Genomic DNA, 20,000 nt, shown 5'->3' with positions numbered 1-20,000 from the left:
CGTTAGTTAGCTAGTTAGTTAGCTAGCTAGTTAGTTAGTTGTTTAGCTAACAGGCAGCTGATGCCATGTTCACGGACTGAGTTGGCATCAGTTAATTTCAGTTTGTTTTCTAGTGTTAAATCATAACAGAAGATAACTCTCTGAAGCTGACTGATTCACATCTGTGTCTGTCTGTGTGTGTGTGTCTGTGTCTCTCTCTCTCTGTGTGTGTGTGTGTGTGTGTGTGTGTGTGTGTGTGTGTGTGTGTGTGTGTGTGTGTGTTGTCAGATCAAAGAAAGTGATCAAGTTAGTGCCTGAGTATCTCCTGAAGAAGAGGAAGGCGTACCAGGCTATCAAAGCCACTCAGGCCAAGCTCGCCCTGCTTGAGAAGAGGAAGGTGAGTGATGAAGAGCAGGTGGAAGCCTCAGACCACATGTACCCATCTCTTCCCACTGCTGTCTTCTCACACGGCTTTCTGTTCTATTCCAGGTATCTAAAGGCAAACCATTGAAGTTCAAGCGTTTGGAAGACTTCTTGAAAGACAGCCACAAGGGTCATCGTGATGAAACTCGCATCCGGAGATCTGAGCACAGGCCGCCCCCCCCTCTGCCTCCTGCCAAGAACAGGCTCGCCTTCGCCGTCCGCATCAGAGAGTGAGTACTCTGACTCAGACCGAGCTTTTAACATGAGCTGTTCATGAAAAGCTCAAAGCGGTTGTCCATGTTTGCATCCGTCTCAGTAGAGGACATGTTCCTACATTTGAAAGCAGGCTTCATACTGCGTGCTACAGAGCCCTGCATTACTTAAGCTGGGATTGCATTGCCATCTTTTCCTTTCTGTCTTGCCTGTCAAAGGTGTTTTACTGGCTCCTGGGGCTTTTCCTGACTTTACTCTGACAATACACGCTGGAAACAGGTTGTCTGCAACTGAACTGACTGAAGAATAGAAGATCAGATTTAAAACTGCATAATGAAACGCTATTCCAGTTTGGTCAACATGGATGATCCTCTCCTGTTAGGGTTAAAGGGGTCAGTCCCAAAGTGATGAAGGTGGTCCAGATGTTGAGGCTGAGGAAGATCTTCAGCGGGGCCTTCGTCAGAATCAACAAGACCTCTGTGGCCATGATGAAGGTGCTGGAGCCGTACGTGGCCTGGGGGTGAGTGACGCCTGAACAACTGGAGCTCAGATCATATGTGTCGGATTGGTTGTGTGTGGTAAACCCATGGTAATGTTTCCAACAGATTTCCCAACTTGAAGTCTGTGCGTGAGCTCATTCTGAAGAGAGGACAGACGAGGGTTGGCCGGAAGAGAGTTCCTCTCACAGACAACACCTTGATTGAGACGCACATGGGTAAGTCTCTTCACTCATGTCAATGAACCTAAACTTGCAATCAGCTGAATCCAGATGTTATCATCACATACCCTTCACCATACCCCCACATCATCACATACCCTTCACCATACCCCCACATCATCACATACCCTTCACCATACCCCACATCATCACATACCCTTCACCATACCCCCATCATCACATACCCCACATCACATACCCTTCACCATACCCCCACATCATCACATACCCTTCACCATACCTAGAGATTGGCATGGGGTACTTTTCATAAGATCATCTCTCAATGCAAATCAAACCAGCTATTAGGCTAACTGAAATAAAACCATGCCAAACTCTATCTCTAGGTATGGTGAAGGGTATGTGATGATGTGGGGGTATGGTGAAGGGTATGTGATGATGTGGGGGTATGGTGAAGGGTATGTGATGATGTGGGGGTATGGTGAAGGGTATGTGATGATGTGGGGGTATGGTGAAGGGTATGTGATGATGTGGGGGTATGGTGAAGGGTATGTGATGATGTGGGGTATGGTGAAGGGTATGTGATGATGTGGGGACCAAGGGAACTTTATCAGGATGCATAGTATCCTGGATCCATGAAATAACTGGCCTTTAAAAATAAAAATCTGCCTGCCTCTATGTGAATTTAACATAGGGGTGAACTGACTTATGCCCCCTGTATTTTAAGGAAGAACATTTATTTATTTACGATACATTATTCATTCACAAAGAAAATTGGTGTCCTTAAAGGTTGGATTTTCCTATTTTTTTTTAATTAAGGCATCAAGATCAATTTCCAAAAGATGATTTTTTTTATTCCTCTTTTTAGTAAACTTTAGCATGGGTTCATAAACTTATGAGCACCACTGTATATATACAGTATATTTATATCACTCAAAGGGGAATGCAAAGCCAGTGTATGCTCAAACACTTCTACCACAACATGTATATTATACCAAGGCATGAGATCTGACCAGGAGGGAACAGTTAAATGGTTGATGTCTGGTCACTTTGCCTTTTGTGGAAAACGTGTGAATAATAGTTTTTTTGCAGTTCCTTCAAGGATGTACACTGTTAATCAAGGGTGAAACCATAGAAATAGAATGAGAGTAGAACTGTGTTCCAATAGCCACACTAACATACTATTTAGAAGATTTGCCAGAAAAAGATTCAGTAAGTCACAGTCATGTGTCAGATGCACCAGGATGTAACGCTGCATGGTGAATGGTTTAAAAATAGATATGAATGTAAAGATTACAACTGGTTGAGATAACAAAATAATGGCGATGCAATTTTTAAATGGCCTAGGGCGTAATCTTTCAGACTTCAGATGTCACTGAATCGTATCTAATCCAGGGTCCAAAGTTAACACTCGGCAGGCGACAAATCAGAGTCACTGATTCATGAACACTGAACATGTTGCGAAAGACACTGATTTGTTTTAGTAAGTTGAAAGAATATCAGTAGAAAACTACACTTTAAAATGTAACTGTCATTTTTTTAATGGTGATTTTTATGTTTAAATCAATGTTCAATTTGTTCAATAAAATAATGTTGGAATTTTTCTTTTTAATTCAACAAGCAATTTGTTGTATTTTTGCACAATACTGAAAGCAGCAGAAATGAGAAGACTACAATATCTGTTTATGTAATATTGTTATCGCAATATTCAACAACGTTATCACGTATCGCATTTTTTCCTCCTATCATGCAGCCAAGCGTGCAGTCTTCTGTGTCTGCTCTCTTGCTGCTAGAGGGGGATTGAGGATTGCTAAGATTTCAAATTCTATTCATTAAATGATACAAGGTGAGTGTGACACTTGTTGTCACCATACCAACGACAGTCGCCATTTCCTCCTGGACTAGTCAAATTACCACGGCAAACAGTTTAATGTCCGAGGTATATGAGTACTACAGCTGGTGTTGAGTGTCCTTCCATCTCTCCCTCCTCTTCTCGTTTCTCAGGTAAACACGGCATCATCTGTCTGGAGGACCTGATTCATGAGATCTACTCGGTTGGTAAGGGCTTCCGGGCAGCCAACAACTTCCTGTTGCCTTTCAAGCTGTCAGTGGCTCGCCATGCTGCCAGGGATAAGGCTGGGCTCCTGAAGGACCTGGGGAACCCTGGCTTTCGCAACACAGACATTAACTCCATCATCAGACTACTGAACTGAGGAGGAACGCATGCAACATGGACACTCGGCAGCATCTTTAACCATGCTGCATTTCTTAAGGAGCAAATACTGACAACCAAATGTTTAATTTGTCTGTTCCTTTGGCAGAGTCATATTTAATATACACATCTGGTTACAAGCTGGGAGACCTCAGCAGGACCTAAATGGAGTCTCTTTGACTCAGGTTTGAAGTCTAACATGTAGTCCCTCTGACCACGGACTGATGGGAGCAGGTGTGCTCTTTGGTGAAATGTAACAATACTTTGAATCACCTGTGAAATGTAAAATATGTTGTGTTCAAGGGTGCTTAGTTGTTCCACATAATATTCCTCAGATTGTCAGAGGAATGGATCAACGCTCGCCGCAAACAATACACGGTGATTGAATAATTAGGACGGGCTGTCCTGCCTGCAGCACACGGCTTTACTCCATTCAGTGAGAGAGTCTATCTGATTTATGATTCGTTGTTAATACACAATGTTTTTACAATAAACCCCCCCCCCCCCCAAAAAAAGAAAAAAAAAAAGATTCATGATTCTATGATAACTTGTTTGACACAAGATGAGATATGAGAACGTGTGGATATTGGGCTCTGGTGCTTCTGTTAGCCAGTTAGCCTGTTACTACATACAGCATGCGGTGCAGCTCCTGGAGTCTGTCTGGTGACGGTGCAGCAGCTGGAGATTACAGTTTACCTTAATGCATTTGTGGAAGGTTGGACAGGACCAACCAGTCATTAGTTTAGTTAATGTGTACATCAGTCAGATGCCATGTTTTCAGCCTCATTCTGCCCCCTGTGGTGTGAATCCAGAGAGACACGTGATCAGCAGCCTCTGCAGCTGCGCGTGCACAGATGCGCACTGGGAGAGCCATGGAGGAGAGTCATGAATCTGTAATAAACGTGTTTTTGGAGGATGCGTCGGGAGCTTGATGAGCATGTTGAGTAGCAGTGATGTGAGTGCGTCAGTAGAACAGGTAAGAAACAGACGACCTGTGTTGCTGTCGTGCCATGGTGACTAGCATGACGGTTACAAACTTGCGTCATCATCCTGTGTCAGCACGTCACACCACCCATCGCCACTGTAACCGTCAGATGGTTTTGTCAAACTGGTTTCTACAAACCCATGATAGATGTGGTTCAGACTGCCGCTGCGCGAGCTGTGCTGACCTCGGTAATATATATCGGAAAGATCATAACCAGAAGGATTCGGGAGATGTGACGAGTGAGGAGGCTGTCGCTGAGAGCACACGGCGTTACGGTAGCGCTGTGAAGTAGTCGGAGGCGTTGCACCGAGGCAGGTTTTAAACCACTGACAGCACGAATATTCGTTTCTCCGATGGTTCGACTGAGAGTGTCTCACTTACGAGGAGCACGTGAAGGCAGCAGCTGATCTAGTGTCACGGAGAGTGGGCGGTGCGTCACCTCGCGAGCAGATGTAATGTTACCGGAGCCCCGGCGCTGCTGTCAGTGAAGACTGGTCCCCGGTACAGAGACGGTAAGCAGCCCGTTAGCTCCGTTAGCTCCGTTAGCGCCGTTAGCTCCGGGCTCCAGGTAAGGGGGGTTATCTACAGGCTATGTGTGTTATCAGTGTCACGTTGGTGCACGCGGCTGCAGGAGAGAGTTTGGATTGGGCAACAGGACCACGTGGCTACATTTAATGTTAAACGTGTGACATATGCAATATATTGTGTGCTAATATTTATTTAATGTAGATATGAAACAGCTGGTGGTAGTGTTTGGTAGGTAGCTCACGTGGCTCACACAGTCGGCCGCCTAATGAATGGCATGTCGGAGCAGCTCTGTCTGTCTGTCTTTCTGTCTGTCTTTCTGTCTGTCTGTCTGTATCCACATATTAGAAATATATTGTAAATATAATTTAGTTCACATCGTTAGTGAACCCCTCGCTGTGTGTCGGGACACTAGAGAGGCTTCACTGTGAATCGCCTGACCTTTAGACAGTACGGTAAACAGACATTCCGTAATTACGGTAGCCTAGTCCTTACTTTCCCACTGGCGGTTCCAGACCACTTCAGGTGGGGGGCCAGGTGGTCTATATATATATATATATATTCAGATTTCTGGGAACATGAAGATTAATCTGAGCTGAAGTTCAGCACTTGTGTTTCTAGTGATGAATCTGTAATAAACATTATGTTTTGGTTAGGTGCCTAAAGTTTAGAGTGTATAAGAGCTGAGAACATTATGATGGAAGTATATGATGCTCATGCTCACTGAGGATGGGTTGATGGCATTTGTTACACAGCCTTGATGCTACATTTAAGCATTTTTACTGCTCTTGCACTGCTAAAATGGTCAAAAACCTCTTCCAAATAGTTCTTATCATTAATGGTGTGTTCAGACTGAGGAGATTTTGAACGTTTCCAGTGGCACGATTACAATGTCAAATGAAAGACGCAAATTTGTCGGGGCGATGTGAATGAGAAATATTTGAACTGGAGGGAGAACTTTGCGTGAGGCTGTCTTGAAAGATCAGTGTTTAGATGGTCCTGATGTCTTGACGTTGTTGAATCCGAAGAGGAACAGGTGATTGTAGCTGTCTGTCTGGAGCTCCTCATCGTTTACAGAGAACTGACAGGAAAGGAGCTTTATTGGGTAAAAGGAAACGGGGAAGTTGGACTACCTGGTAAGTTCTGAGTTCTTAGTTGTATTGCCATCAATATTTTCTGTCTGTGTCTATATTCATGCTGCTTGCCTGTCTTAGCCAGGTCTCCGTTGAAAAAGAGATTCTTGATTTCAATGGGACTCTTCTGGTTAAATAATGTAATAAATGTTCAATCAAATAAACAATGATGAAAACTGCTATTATGGTAATATTTTATGGGATTTTTGCATCAATGAATAGAAGCACTGGATGTCTGAAGCTTAATTCTGCCATTTGGTGGCTGCTTGTCAGTTGATGGAGTAACATAAACAGACTGAAGAGTGAAGTTGCTGATTCATTGTTCTGGTACGGTTGAACTTTGAGCAAACAGGCGCTCAGATTAAAGTCCCACTCTAGTCTTTATTGGTCTGCAGTTATAACCTTTTCTATATGCAGTGGTCATAGGGAGGAACATCTCAAACATTCCTCTCCTGGAGTCTGTCCTGTTGAATTATGACGTCATTGAATACTTTTTCCCATTCATGAATCAATACCTAGTAGTCTATATTTCCAATCTATAATCCAAGGTGTTATGCAGTATGGAATCATGCATGGCACTGATACGGATCTGCTCAGTGATTGCAGGTCAACCACTTGTTTCCTAACTGCGTGTTTCCTAACTGCGTATACTAACACAATGTTGTCTCTGGCCGGTAATATTACATCAGAGCCCCTCCCCTTTTATCAGAAGAATATCACACAGACTAAAGATTTAGAGTTCCAGAGGCTTGACTGAACAGGTTAAAGAACTCTTTAGTTCCTCAGTCTGTCAAACAAAACCAAATCAAAGTGTGGGTCGTTTGGAACACTGAATGTAAAAGGGGACCTAATAAATTGATTGCCCAGCATCCACTTTTCGTGAATGTGATATATGGTTTTGTTGTTTGGTTAAATGTTGTATGTCTCGGGGCCAAAGACACATTCCAGGAAACATTCTGATCATAATCTGAAATCAAATGAAGAATGGATTTCAGGGTGCATAGTCCCATGTGCAGCGTTTGAATAAAAGGCAGTTAATTTGACACTATATTTGGTTGCCACTGAGCCAATGTACTAACACTGGTACACAAACCCAGTTCCACCTCCCCAGAGGTACGTGTTGTGTGTCAGGAGAGGGCTAAGAGGAGCATCACACCTTCTGCAGGATAATGATTACACTCGAGCTTCAACCAAACAGCATTTAGTATTATCTGGTATTGCATTAACAAGGGTCACAAAAGATTAACACATGCCACGTTTGTCAGTGTTATCAGTCTTCAGTGGGACTGCCTGTGCATTTTCCTTTTACAACACTGTCTTTTAGAACTGATAACGGCACGGTGGTCAGTGGTGACAATTTTATATTTCTCTTGTCAGTAGCTCTTCATCTTTGCTGCTTATGAAACCGTCTGTGCTGTTGGTAGTTATTTCACAGAGCAGGCCAGGGTTCAGCTCAAGGTTTAATGATTACTCATATTCTTGGCCTTTTGGGTTGCAGAGGTGCAAGCAGATCTATCTATCTAGAGGCACATATTCCAGAGATGCTGACTGTAGACCAGCTGTGTCTATATGGAAACACGTGTATTACACTGTATGTGCATGGAGATCAGCCCTCACCTTCTGTGGAGGCACCGCACCATTAGATTCTGATTTAGCAGCTATGATGCGACTATAAAACGAATATCAATGCATCAACATTTTTATTTCTATACACTAGGGCTGAACGATTTTTGAAAATAATCTAATTGCGATTTTTTTCCCCCCAAATATTGCGATTCGATATTCAATTATTTTTTTAAGCTCTTTGTCTTCTGTATTATTCAACAAACAATAAATCATTTTATAGTATGAACAACACACAATTACACACTAGACAGTTAAATAAGTAAAAATATAGTATATAGTATATACACACACACACACATACACAAACACACACACACCAGTGTATTTTTTTTACAGTGCACAGAGAGGAGCTGCCTCCAGCTCCTCTCCCTCGTGAAGTTGTGTGCCGTGTGCATGACACAGAACATTGCACTTGTTCAGAGAGGCTATCGTTGCGTTAGCTAGTTGCTGGTGTTCTTGCCGTGGGATTAACTGTACTAATAAAACTGTTGAAACAACGCAGCCACGCTGCTGTGAAAGCTCCCCGAACATCATTAATCAGAGTCTGGTTGTTACCCCTCTCAGTGGCAGCTCCTCCACTCATATCTTTATAACGGAGCTAACCGCTAACCAGAGCTAACCGCTAATCAGAGCTAATGGTTGCCAACCGAGCCTTCAGTTCTGCATGCCTGTATTCATTAACTGCATGTATGGACTCGAACCAGAATAAAAGCCTTCATTTTATTAAAATGGCTGTAAAAGTTTTAAACTACAACTCAGAGTTGTTTGAATGACAAATGAGCTCCAGGTACGACGTAGCGTTAGCGTGCTAAGTTGATGCTTTTTCTGCGGAGTGCAGACTGATTAGCTCTTGCGAGTCATGTGACCAAATCGCAGCCTTTGCGATTAGGAAATCGCATTTTAACATATCGCGATATTATCGCAAATGCAATTAATCGTTCAGCCCTACTATACACAATTTCTTTTTTTCTCTCTCTGCCTATTTTTTACTTTAAGCAGAGGGGCAGCAGAGCCTTCGTTGCTGCTGACTGTGCTTTTAAACAACCCATTTTTCCGAATTTCCGATTATGGACTTTCCTGCATGGATGGCAGTGCACTATTTCATTCTAAAATACAGAAGCTCAAAGCTCCGGGATGGCCTTTAATATCGAGATAAAGGGCACGCTGCACTGTGTTTGATCAAACTGAGTCTGTAAAACCTTGAGTTAAGATGAACAGTTGTTTTCATTATAAAAAGGCATTTCTGTATCTTCGTGTCAAGGACAATAGGAAGACGTGGTAGTGTTTCTGGTTGGCCCTTCACTCCCTGTTAATATTCAGTCGGAGTGCTCACACACTGTGTCTGTGCTGGTTGTCTGATGAGCAGAATGATATGTGCACTTTGCTTTGAACTACCTTGATAGGGTTTCTAATTCAGGAGTGTGTCCTGTGCAGCTCACTCCACCTGCTCTGTCTGTCTGTCTGTCTGTCTGTCTGTCTGTCTCTCTGGCTCTCTCTCTCTCTCTCTCTCTCTCTCTCTCTCTCTCTGGCTCTCTCTCTCTCTCTCTCTCTCTCTCTCTCTCTCTCTCTCTCTCTCTCTCTCTCTCTCTCTCTCTCTCTCTCTCTCCATCAAACAGCATGTCTTCTGCTGTTATGTGTGGGGGGAAAGCACTGTGCTCTCTCTACCTCATGTACACTCATTGTCCCTGTGTTGCCAGGCAACCACAGCCTCCCTGACCTCCACACACACACACACACACACACACACACACACACACACACACACACACACTGACGTGTGCCAGGTGACAGATTATAAGTGATCAACGGTAGAGAAAGGATCGAACATTTCCTTTAGGCACGGATTGAATCCTGGGATTGAGGCGTTGTGGTATTGTTGGATGTGAGAGACACATGTTGTGGTGGAAAGGCACAGCTCGAGTGAAGTAGTCCTTGGCCAACTGGTGCAGAAGCAAACAGCTTGCTGTGAGCCATATTTCTTTGTACTGGACCTTCCTGAGTGCTGAGCTTACTGTTAGCTACTACTACAGAGAGAGAGCTCTGAAGCCCATGCAGGATCACACCAGATATTTAATGTCTCTACAGCTATGGGTGGTTACTTCCCAAGCACTGCCTTTCACCCTGTCATGGGTTCCAGTTAACCTAATTGTAGAATGGAAACTATAGAGACTGCAGTCTTGGTAAGTCTATCATTTACTCTTAGGTTTGTAAGTGTTGTAAAGGTCGATGAGGTCTGACTGAGAAAAGGGACGTCAGGAAAAATTACATTTCATCAAAAGAAAATCATTTCAGATCGCTGTCAGCTTTGCATGCTGGGAGTTTTGGCCCTGTTTTAATGGGAAAGATTAAAAACTTTGAGGAGCCAGCCAAACTAGCGTGGACAGGAGCTCTCTGCCAGTCACATGATGTCATTAAAAACAGAGATGGCGGTTACGTCTGGTTCACTGAGAAGCCACTGCAAGGGTCTGAATCAGCGGGCTCTTTCTAACGTGTCAGCCTTTAATGCATGGTTCCACACTCCTGTAACTCTCAGCAGGAGCACAGCAGATCAAACTCCACACATGCCTGATCAACAAGCACCGCAGCAAATGTCTAGTCAAATACTGTGAAGTTGAAGGCTTGATGTTGTAGTCATGGATTGTGAATGGACTGGCTCTAGCATTAGTTAAAGATCTACTGAAACATGCCCGTGATGGGGGCTCTGGAGTTGAACCGTTGCTCATATATATATATATATATACATACATACATACACACACACACACACACACACACACACACACACACACACACACCTTTAGCCTCCCCTCTGTGCAGTCAGCTGGCCTCTGCTGGTCCTGCAGCTGTGAATATGAGAGGTCTTTTTCACATGAGCACAGCCAGGAGCCAAACCAACTGTAAAAGAACCCTGTTATGTATCTTTTGTGAAAATATAAGCAGGATTGGGTTTTGTTTGGTGAAAATGATCTGTACAGGTGTTGAATCATTAGTAACAATATTGTGACACCTCATTTTTCTCATGCGATTCTTGTGGTGGTGAATTATTTTGCTGAATGTCTCCTCTGCCTCCACAGTGACCGTGATTGGATCAGTCACCGTGGGGGGTACACCTTTTTATGACTCCATACTCCTGTAGCTGTTCTTGTTATATTTCATCATCTCATCTCAGTTATTGAACTGTGAACTTTAATGACCACAGATAATCAGCTAGTGTATCGTCTCCAGCACCAGTCTGCTGTTGCAATGCAAATAGGTTTATTTATTTCTGGCTCGGTAATAATAAAACCTGTGTGCATAAACAGCTGTGGTCTAGATAAGAGCATGTTTTTAAAGCTACAGTTTATCACTAAAATGACTGCTTCAAAGACTCCCCAGCTGAATGCTGCTGCCTGGCTGCTTCTTCCTGCAGATCTGTCCCTATGGCTGAAATGCTTTCTTTGACGTCGTGATCAGCCCCAGAGGCCGTGCACTCTCCCGACCCCCCCACACCCGCTGCATCATGGGGGAGGTAGTCCAGATGCACTTCACCACAGTGGACTACGTCATCTTCGCCTTGCTCCTGGTGGCCTCGACTGGCATCGGCCTCTTCCACGCCTTCTCCGGGGGCCGCCAGCGCACGACACAGGTACACTTTAGACCCAGTAACACAGTAACTTTAACTCCACTACAGGGTCAACTTCAGGCTTTCAGGGGTCAAACAGGTAGAGGTTTTAGAGATGTCTGACAGCAGCACTGTGTCTGCTGCAGGAGTTCCTGATGGCTGACCGCTCCATGAGCTGCCTTCCTGTGTCTCTGTCCCTGCTGGCCACCTTCCAGTCGGCCGTGGCCATCCTGGGAGCCCCGTCGGAGGTTTACACATTTGGGACTCAGTACTGGTTCCTGGGCTGCTCCTACTTCCTGGGCCTGCTCATCCCAGCTCATGTGTTCATCCCAGTCTTCTACAGACTGCGGCTGTCCAGCGCCTATGAGGTACACACACACACACACACACACACACACACGTGCACACACGCGCACACACGCACACACACACACACACACACACACACACACACACACACACCTATTGTATGGGGTAGAATAGACTAACACACAACTAGTCCAGTCATTTTAAGCCAAAATGGGGGTAAACCTAGGCCAAATTGCAACAACTAATTTTGTATCCTCAATATATCCTGAGTAAAGAGAAAAAGACCCAAATATAGCCTATTCATACGCCTATTCATTCTTTTTTTCCACGTGAATAGGGTAAACATTTTAACCTTTAGCTATCACTATGAAAATTACTGAGTTGATTACTTACATCAAGACAAACAAAAAATGTATTACAAGTTTTTTGAAATTGTTTGTTAGCATGGGCAAACAGTACATAATCTAATAACGTATGTGCTAATTTGCATAAATACCATAACAGATCTAAACATTGGGTATAGCCAGGTGAAAATGTCTTGTTGAATCTTGTTGACATCTTACAGTAAAAGACTTCATGTTAGGGTCTGAATGGAACCATTTAGGCTACCCATGAGCATTAATACATAGAGGCAGGAAGAAGTACTTTAAACCAGCCTTTATTCATTATTATTGCAGAGAGGGGGAACAGGACCTACCTTTTGTCTTCTGCATTCTCCTCACCCTTGTCTCCTGTTCTTCCCTCAGACTCATCCCCCAGAAACAGTCCCCAGCCCCAAACCCCATTTCTGCAATAATAATATTTTTTTTTAATACAAAATCAGTTGAGTTTGCTTCTGTTGCAATTTGGCCTACATTTTCATAAAATGACTGGACTAAACATGCACACAGTGTTTGACATCTATCTTCCTTCTCATCTTTGTAAAGTATGATATCAGAACTTAAAATTGTTATCAGTCCTCTTATGGAGTTAACGTTGAACAGACACAAATGTTGTGAGAGAACAGCCCTGCACTGATGTCCTGTGAACACACAATGACTTGTAACTGATAATGTGGCTCTAACTGGCAGCTCAGATCCACAGCTGGACCACATATCACAGCATGATTCTGAGGTGATATTTGAATCTGCTTTTTGTTCATTCTCCCCCCTCGACAGTATCTGGAGCTGCGCTTTAACAAGACGGTTCGCATATGTGGGACTGTGACCTTCATCTTTCAGATGGTATCTTTGTTTGCGTCATTCTTTCTTTGTACATTAGTTTCTGGGCAGGAATCAGGGATGTTATTGGTGCTACTGTTGATAAAAGGACCACAGCCCTGGGCATAATGTCGCCTAAACAGATACTTAGTAAAGACATTAATCATTTGACACAAAAGTAAATATAAAAAGTAAAATCAATTTTTTGCAAGTTCTCATTTAGCTCAGCAAGTGAGTAACTCTAGTCAGCCGGTGAGACAGTAAAACATTCAGTAAGAAAGGCAAGAACAAGCCAAGAAGTCAGTTTGGTGTTTATCCTCTAACTCTTTCTGTGGTCAATCAATGGTAAATTCCCCAAAATGAACTGAGAACAGATGAGGAAAAGTGATTGCCTCTTCATCAGCAACATGAGCCCTTGTTAAACCAGGTTTCACTGTGAACACACTTTCATAGCATTCTGAAAATCTCTAAATGTAAGCAGATATGAACTGTGTGTGTGTGTGTGTGTGTGTGTGTGTGTGTGTGTGTGTGTGTGTGTGTGTGTGTGTGTGTGTGTGTGTGTGTGTGTGTCTTCCTGTGCAGGTGATTTATATGGGGGTGGTCCTGTATGCCCCAGCTTTGGCTCTTAACGCAGGTAAGAGTAGCACATGTTGGTGTTGAACGCAGCACAAGTTGTAGTTGTGTAATGGAGTAAGCAGTGTGCCAACACCCTCTCTCCCTTGCAGTGACAGGCTTTGACCTGTGGGGGGCGGTGCTGGCCATGGGGCTGGTGTGCACGGTCTACACTGCTCTGGTGAGTTCCTCAGCCCAGCCAATCACTGACCTCTGTGACACAATATGTACTGTTCTACAACAGAAGCTGAAGAATGACGTAATGAGGATCAACCTTTGTAAACCAGAACTAATATATCTGTCAAACTAAACAATGACGTAAAATATATTTTTTATTTTATTTTATACTTTTATTGATCCCCAGGGGAGAAATTACAATGTTTTCACTTTCACAGTTGTTAGAACACACTACACACAGGCCTAAATACACACAGATGCTCAGGTCCTATACATGCACAAATGGAAGGAGTGGGCTGCGACTACTGGACAGGTGCTCCGAGCCGTTTGGGGGGTTCCAGGCCTTGCTCAAGAGCACATTGGCAGTGCCTAGGAGGTGAACTGGCACCTCTCCAGCTACCAGTCCATATTTAAAAGATGAAGAAAGTTTCCGATTGTGTCTGATTGGTCCGTTTCTCTGAGCTCTGATGTCTGAATGTAGTTTACAGTAATCAGGAGTGCAGATGTCAGTGTGTCGAGCCTCTGAGTTTTTAATGTTGATCGTCCACTGCTCCTGTCCCAGGGCGGTCTGAAGGCGGTGATCTGGACCGATGTGTTCCAGACGGTGGTAATGTTTGCGGGCCAGCTGGCGGTCATCGTGGTGGGGGCCAGTCAGGCGGGGGGCATGGCAGAGGTGTGGAGGAAAGCAGTCAACGGCAGCCGCATCTCGGGACTGGAGTGAGTAGTTATTACCTGTCCCTGTTGTAGTGCACACTGGTTGGGCAGACGCTCACCCTGTTCTCCTTCTGTGCCCGTCAGCCTGGACCCCGACCCTCTGCAGCGCCACACCTTCTGGACACTGGGGGTGGGGGGAGTCTTCCTGATGCTGGCTCTGTACGGGGTCAACCAGGCCCAGGTCCAGAGATACCTCAGCTCTCGCACGGAGAGAGAGGCCGTCATGTGAGTGCCAGCACTGCTGTTTTCAGACAAGCCATATGAATTTATTATATTGTTACCTTCCTTTTAAACATAGCTTTTCATGTGTACCTTCTTTATGATGTCGTCTTGTCTCTGTCTCCTCTCATGTCCTTCCAGGTCGTGCTACGTAGTTTTCCCATGCCAGCAGATTGTGCTGTGTTTAGGCTGTCTGATGGGGCTGGTCATGTTCGCTCGCTACGGAGAGAACAGCCCTCTGGACAAGGGCTACGTCAAAACCAATGACCAGGTGCACACTCATTCACCAACCTGTAGTGGCTGTACACTGTGGGCTGTGGGGGGCATGCTAATGTTGAGCTGCTCTGTGCAGATGGTGCTGTACTTTGTGATGGACGTGTTCCAGGACCTGCCTGGGCTGGCTGGACTGTTTGTGGCCTGTCTGTTCAGCGGAGCTCTCAGGTAAAGGTCCACCGTCAGGCAGCAGCTGATTCACAACTCGTCCTCCAAGGTGTTGAACTTCTACCCTTAACACGCTCATAAAGTTCTTTTTAGTGTGATTGTTTTTACCGCGGTTAACAGCACTGGGCTAACTCACGATTAAGTTCACCATGTAGCGTTAGCTGTATGGGTAGTTAATTAATCTAATGCTAAGTAAGCCAGCTAGCACCAGGCCTGTATTAAGACAATGTGGTGCCCCTGGGCACTATACCTCAAAGTGCCCCCCCCTGTCCACCACCCCCCCCGGCAAAAATATCAGACATAAACAAGGGGATTTCTCAAATGTAATTTACTAACTTGTCCAACTACATACATGTAGGCATATAAGCAATGAGCACTATATTCAAAATGTCAATTTCAAAAAGCACAGCATTCAATTCAAAATGTAAAAATCAATACACATCAGTACATCAGCACAGCAGACAAGCCAAAAAAAACTACCAAAAAACAAAGCATTTTCTTTATGCAAAGAGAAACCAACACTTGCTTTCCCCCTGCCAAAAATATCAGACATAATCAAGGGGATTTCTCAAATGTCATTTACTAACTTATCCAACTACATACATGTAGGCATATGAGCAGTGAGCACTGTATTCAAATGTCTCAATTCAAAATGTCTATCAATTCAAAAAGCCAAAATCAATACTATATATTGCAGCATTGTGGGTCGGTAAAATATGTATTTTTACGACTTTATTTCACAGGCCCTGAAAGCAACTCCTCTGATTGGTCAAAAGCATCATGGGAAAGCTAAAACTGCTTTAGCATCACAGCTAACGACAATAAAAGGACCGAAAATGAATAAGATATGGACAAAAGATTATCAATATTAGATCTAAGAATATGGATTTATTGCACAAAGTCCTCTGAAAGAAATATGAGTTCTAGGAAAAGAAGCGTAGACTGTGGACCGATCTTTTACACTTCTCTGCTTACTGAAGAGCACACGCCGTACTGTGTGCTAGGAAAACACGGAGAAGGGTTGGGCCCAACCAAGTCTCACCAGAGGTGGGGGGGGGGGTTGTGTGAAAAATGTTTTTCTTTGTACATTGAATCAAGAAAGCCAACCACTTATCATTGTTCATAACAGTTAATATTTTACATTCATCATTATAACATTTTTCGGGGGGTTAAACTGGCCACTTTTGATTATTGTTAAACCCCCCCCATCCCCCAAATGATACATTTGCGCGTACTTGTGGACCAAGTCAACTCTGACAGATTGGTGAGGGGAGTGATAGTGGTCATGTAATGTTGATTTATTTATAATTTATTATTATTATTATTATTGTGAAATTAGTGTTCATAATCGAGTAATGTATGGTCTTTCAACAAGTGAATAATATAACAATTTACGGAAAATATTGTTAATGCTTGTGTCATGTGGTGCCCCCCCCACTGGTTGTGAATGGTTGGTGCCCCTGGGCACTGGCCCAAGTGCCCTTATGGATAATCCGGGCATGGCTAGCACATCCCGGTCCATCTGCCTCACTCTCCGCCCCGGGGACACAGCCACAGCTAGTCCCAACCCACCACCCAGCCTGCACTAACTCCAGCACCGGGTGCTGGGGAACACACCACATCAGGCGCTGGCACCCACGTCTGCAGCAGCTAACCGGACGTCTCCGGTCTGTCTCAGACCTGCTGTCTGCTCTCCTACTGCTGAAGACATCGGAGAGGAGACACGTGGGGAATATATCCTGAAGGCCTGTGCCGTATCATGTACCACAGAATCCCAGTTATTCATTCAATCCCATTTTCTCTCCCTCCAGCACCATCTCATCAGCCTTTAACTCCCTAGCAACAGTAACCATGGAGGACCTGATCAAACCTCAGTTTCCAAACATGACTGAAGCCAAAGCGACGCTGCTGTCCAAGGGACTGGGTAAGACAAGTGTAGATACTGTATTTACTGTATTACAATATGGAATGTGTGGTGTACATTAATTGTTTCTTTAGCCAAGCAGTGCAGTCTAACAGGCCACTGATTGTGTCTGTGTCGTGTGCTCGGCCCACAGCGCTGGTCTACGGTCTGGTGTGTCTGGCTATGGCCTACCTGGCCTCTATAATGGGCTCTGTGCTGCAGGTAACACCCTGCTGACATCAACTACAGTTAGTGACACATTATAAAACATGTTGGTCTTTAAATGACTCCGTCTTGTCCCGTGTGTCCTCAGGCAGCCTTCAGCATCTTTGGGATGGTGGGCGGTCCTCTGCTGGGCCTCTTCTGTCTGGGAATGTTCTTTCCCTGGGCAAACCCCACGGTGAGTCCTTTAATTTGTGACTTTATTGTGTCTAGGGGTGCAACGGATCACAAAACTTGTTACCTAGGTACTGTCAGGGCACACCCTCATACTCTGCTTCTGACTGGCTAGTAGTCCTTACCTAGGTACTGTCAGGGCACGCCCTCATACTCTGCTTCTGACTGGCTAGTAGTCCTTACCTAGGTACTGTCAGGGCACACCCTCATACTCTGCTTCTGACTGGCTAGTAGTCCTTACCTAGGTACTGTCAGGGCACACCCTCATACTCTGCTTCTGACTGGCTAGTAGTCCTTACCTAGGTACTGTCAGGGCACGCCCTCATACTCTGCTTCTGACTGGCTAGTAGTCCTTACCTAGCTACCGTCAGGGCACGCCCTCATACTCTGCTTCTGACTGGCTAGTAGTCCTTACCTAGCTACTGAGCATTAACAGATGGAACAGTGTGATGCCTCACACAGTAGTTAAAACAGAGAGCTCAACACACAGGGTGAAAAGAGGAGCTGCAGCAATGTGCAGTACCACAAAAATATGGTGTTTTTTGAAAATTAAACTATAATAGTTAACCTATTCTGATATAACCTCTAAATACAATTACGAACCTGAAAATGAACATAATATGAGCACTTTAATACCTTAACTTTTCAACTTAACTGTCGTCGCTGCATAACGCTCACTGTCTCCTAAACTTAAGGTTAATATCCGTGGAAACGACCAGCAGCTCACTGTGCTCTGTACCCGGCTCAAAGCTCCATATTGTCGGGTAACACATCTACCAACTGCTGCTGATAGCACGGAGTTCTGTAGCCGGCGTCACAGCTTTACAACTTCTCAGGCTCCTCCAGTAGCCATGAGCATCTCTATCAGCTGATTTTAACATGCTCCGTTCTAGGGATCGACCAGGCCAATACCGATTATTAGTAGTTAATAAAACCGATGACCAAACAGATATGCAGAGAAAATGAAAATCTTTAAGTCAAAATTGAGATTTTGGAATGTTACAAACTCCAACACAAAACTTAGTTTAAATGCTTTAAGAAATGATTTAATAAATGAGAAACTTTCAACATAATCCCCAGTAAGAAATAGTCCGATCCAGTTTTGTGGGGGGGGGCATTAAGTCAGACTCAGTGGGGAGTAAACCGAGACAGAGGGACAGACACAGAGCTGGAGCCGAGCCAGAGTACAACACTTGTGAATTCCCTACTCTGTCCACGTGAACATACAACTGATTTTAACATGCCCCGTTCACGTCAACAGAAAATTGCGTTGCCTGTATCTTTTCACGGCAGTCCTCCCTAGAGATTTATCAGCCTACTTTAAGTACAGTAAAATGTATTTCACACTAGTATTATCGTTAAACTTTGCAATGAATCCGCAGTTCACATGCATTCCGAATCGTGAGTGTTGATCCGTACGGACCACGGATCAACTATGGTCTGTTACACAACTAATTGTGTCCATGTTTGGTTTGAGTTGAGGTCTGAACAGAGCTGTGTGTCCCTGCTCAGGGTGCCGTGGTCGGGTTGGTAGCTGGCCTTGCCATGGCCTTCTGGATCGGCATTGGCAGCTTTGTGATGCGTATGTCTGGTCCAGAACTCAACACTACTGCTCTGCCCTTGTTTGACAACATGACCACGCTGGTCAACGCCACCACAGCTACGCCCAGGTAAGACACAAGTACACGTCAGGCAGATGCAGCTGGTCAGTACAGATCATCAGACGGCTCTGACATTTGGTCTTCCCCTTCCCTTCAGACCGACGGGTGTGGAGGCGCTCTACTCGCTGTCCTACATGTGGTACAGTGCTCACAACTCCACAACGGTGGTGGTGGTGGGGCTGCTGGTCAGCCTGCTGACAGGTACACCCCCGCTGGACACATCCACTCTATACCTTTTCCTTTTAAAACGCATATCTTTGGCTACGTTTGCGCATGGCGTCCACACTTCTCCGGTGTTTCCGAGCCCCTAAATGTTTGGAAACGCTGCTGACCCTGTTTCAGTTTGAAATCTCGGGGTTGTGTTACAGCCTGGACGACACACGGACACCTTTGGAAACGACGACGCTGACTCCCACATTTGCTTCTGGATTGGGTCTTATCAGTTCCCTGATTGGCCACGCCCCTATCACGTGACCCTTTTCAACACGGATAATGAATAACAGCTGTTTGTGACCTTGCTGTCGATGCTAGCAGCTGCTGTGCACTTACATTCTGCATTTTAGAATGCTGCTCCTGCCGACATGCGCAAGAGGCTGTTATTCGATCAAATTGCAACAGTTGCCGTGTACATCAGCGTTATCGGCCATACCACATGCCCAGTGCACGAGAAAGGTCTGTGATGGGCGTTTTGAGGTGTGTTAGTACGGACGGAGACTAAAGTGCTAAATCACTCGTTTTAAAACAAAATCATATTAGTATGGATGTAGCCTTAGACTTGACACATCATCTGTATCACTTCAACACTGGGAATCATGGTGAGAATAACGACTCCAGTGACCATATACAGGGCTTAATGTCAGGTCCAATATATTATAAGAATGTTGTTTCCATGGTAATCGTGTGTGTGTGTGTGTGTGTGTGTGTGTGTGTGTGTGTGTGTGTGTGTGTGTGTGTGTGTGGAAATGTCAGGGCCGATGAAGGAGAAGGATCTGACCC

General features: G+C 44.6%; 2 protein-coding genes and 1 long non-coding RNA gene across 5 annotated transcripts in view; 2 read left to right on the top strand and 1 right to left on the bottom strand.

The window, feature by feature from the left end:
• The window catches only part of rpl7l1 (ribosomal protein L7-like 1), a 4,283-nt gene extending 272 nt beyond the window's left edge, over positions 1-4,011 (top strand). The window contains exons 2-6 of the mRNA XM_031321102.2: positions 268-376; positions 469-632; positions 998-1,135; positions 1,221-1,330; positions 3,296-4,011. Coding sequence (XP_031176962.1) covers positions 268-376; positions 469-632; positions 998-1,135; positions 1,221-1,330; positions 3,296-3,504 — 730 coding nt within the window. The 3' untranslated portion in view covers positions 3,505-4,011. The remainder of the gene's footprint in view (positions 1-267; positions 377-468; positions 633-997; positions 1,136-1,220; positions 1,331-3,295) is intronic.
• A 299-nt stretch (positions 4,012-4,310) lies between these two features.
• slc5a6a (solute carrier family 5 member 6a) overlaps positions 4,311-20,000 on the top strand; it is a 16,394-nt gene continuing 704 nt past the window's right edge. The window contains exons 1-16 of one of the 3 annotated variants that reach the window (XM_031321096.2): positions 4,311-4,479; positions 11,182-11,397; positions 11,520-11,741; positions 12,840-12,905; positions 13,464-13,515; positions 13,607-13,674; positions 14,233-14,387; positions 14,469-14,609; positions 14,745-14,874; positions 14,956-15,044; positions 16,856-16,968; positions 17,102-17,169; positions 17,261-17,347; positions 18,856-19,013; positions 19,102-19,205; positions 19,974-20,000. The exon at positions 19,974-20,000 is cut by the window's right edge and continues 101 nt beyond it. In XM_031321096.2, the coding sequence (XP_031176956.1) occupies positions 11,272-11,397; positions 11,520-11,741; positions 12,840-12,905; positions 13,464-13,515; positions 13,607-13,674; positions 14,233-14,387; positions 14,469-14,609; positions 14,745-14,874; positions 14,956-15,044; positions 16,856-16,968; positions 17,102-17,169; positions 17,261-17,347; positions 18,856-19,013; positions 19,102-19,205; positions 19,974-20,000 (1,606 nt within the window). In that variant the 5' untranslated portion in view covers positions 4,311-4,479; positions 11,182-11,271. Of the gene's footprint in view, positions 4,480-4,632; positions 5,001-11,074; positions 11,398-11,519; positions 11,742-12,839; positions 12,906-13,463; positions 13,516-13,606; positions 13,675-14,232; positions 14,388-14,468; positions 14,610-14,744; positions 14,875-14,955; positions 15,045-16,855; positions 16,969-17,101; positions 17,170-17,260; positions 17,348-18,855; positions 19,014-19,101; positions 19,206-19,973 lie in introns of those variants that run through there. The other 2 variants (XM_035995685.1, XM_035995686.1) reach the window with 2 other exon arrangements.
• LOC116065561 overlaps positions 15,014-20,000 on the bottom strand; it is a 6,344-nt gene continuing 1,357 nt past the window's right edge. Inside the window, exon 3 of the long non-coding RNA XR_004108754.1 lies at positions 15,014-15,024. This is a non-coding gene — a long non-coding RNA (uncharacterized LOC116065561). The remainder of the gene's footprint in view (positions 15,025-20,000) is intronic.

The sequence above is a fragment of the Sander lucioperca genome, chromosome 19 (genome assembly GCF_008315115.2).
Source record: "Sander lucioperca isolate FBNREF2018 chromosome 19, SLUC_FBN_1.2, whole genome shotgun sequence".
Taxonomy (NCBI): Eukaryota; Metazoa; Chordata; class Actinopteri; order Perciformes; family Percidae; genus Sander; species Sander lucioperca.
This window is presented reverse-complemented; position numbering and strand designations above follow the sequence as displayed.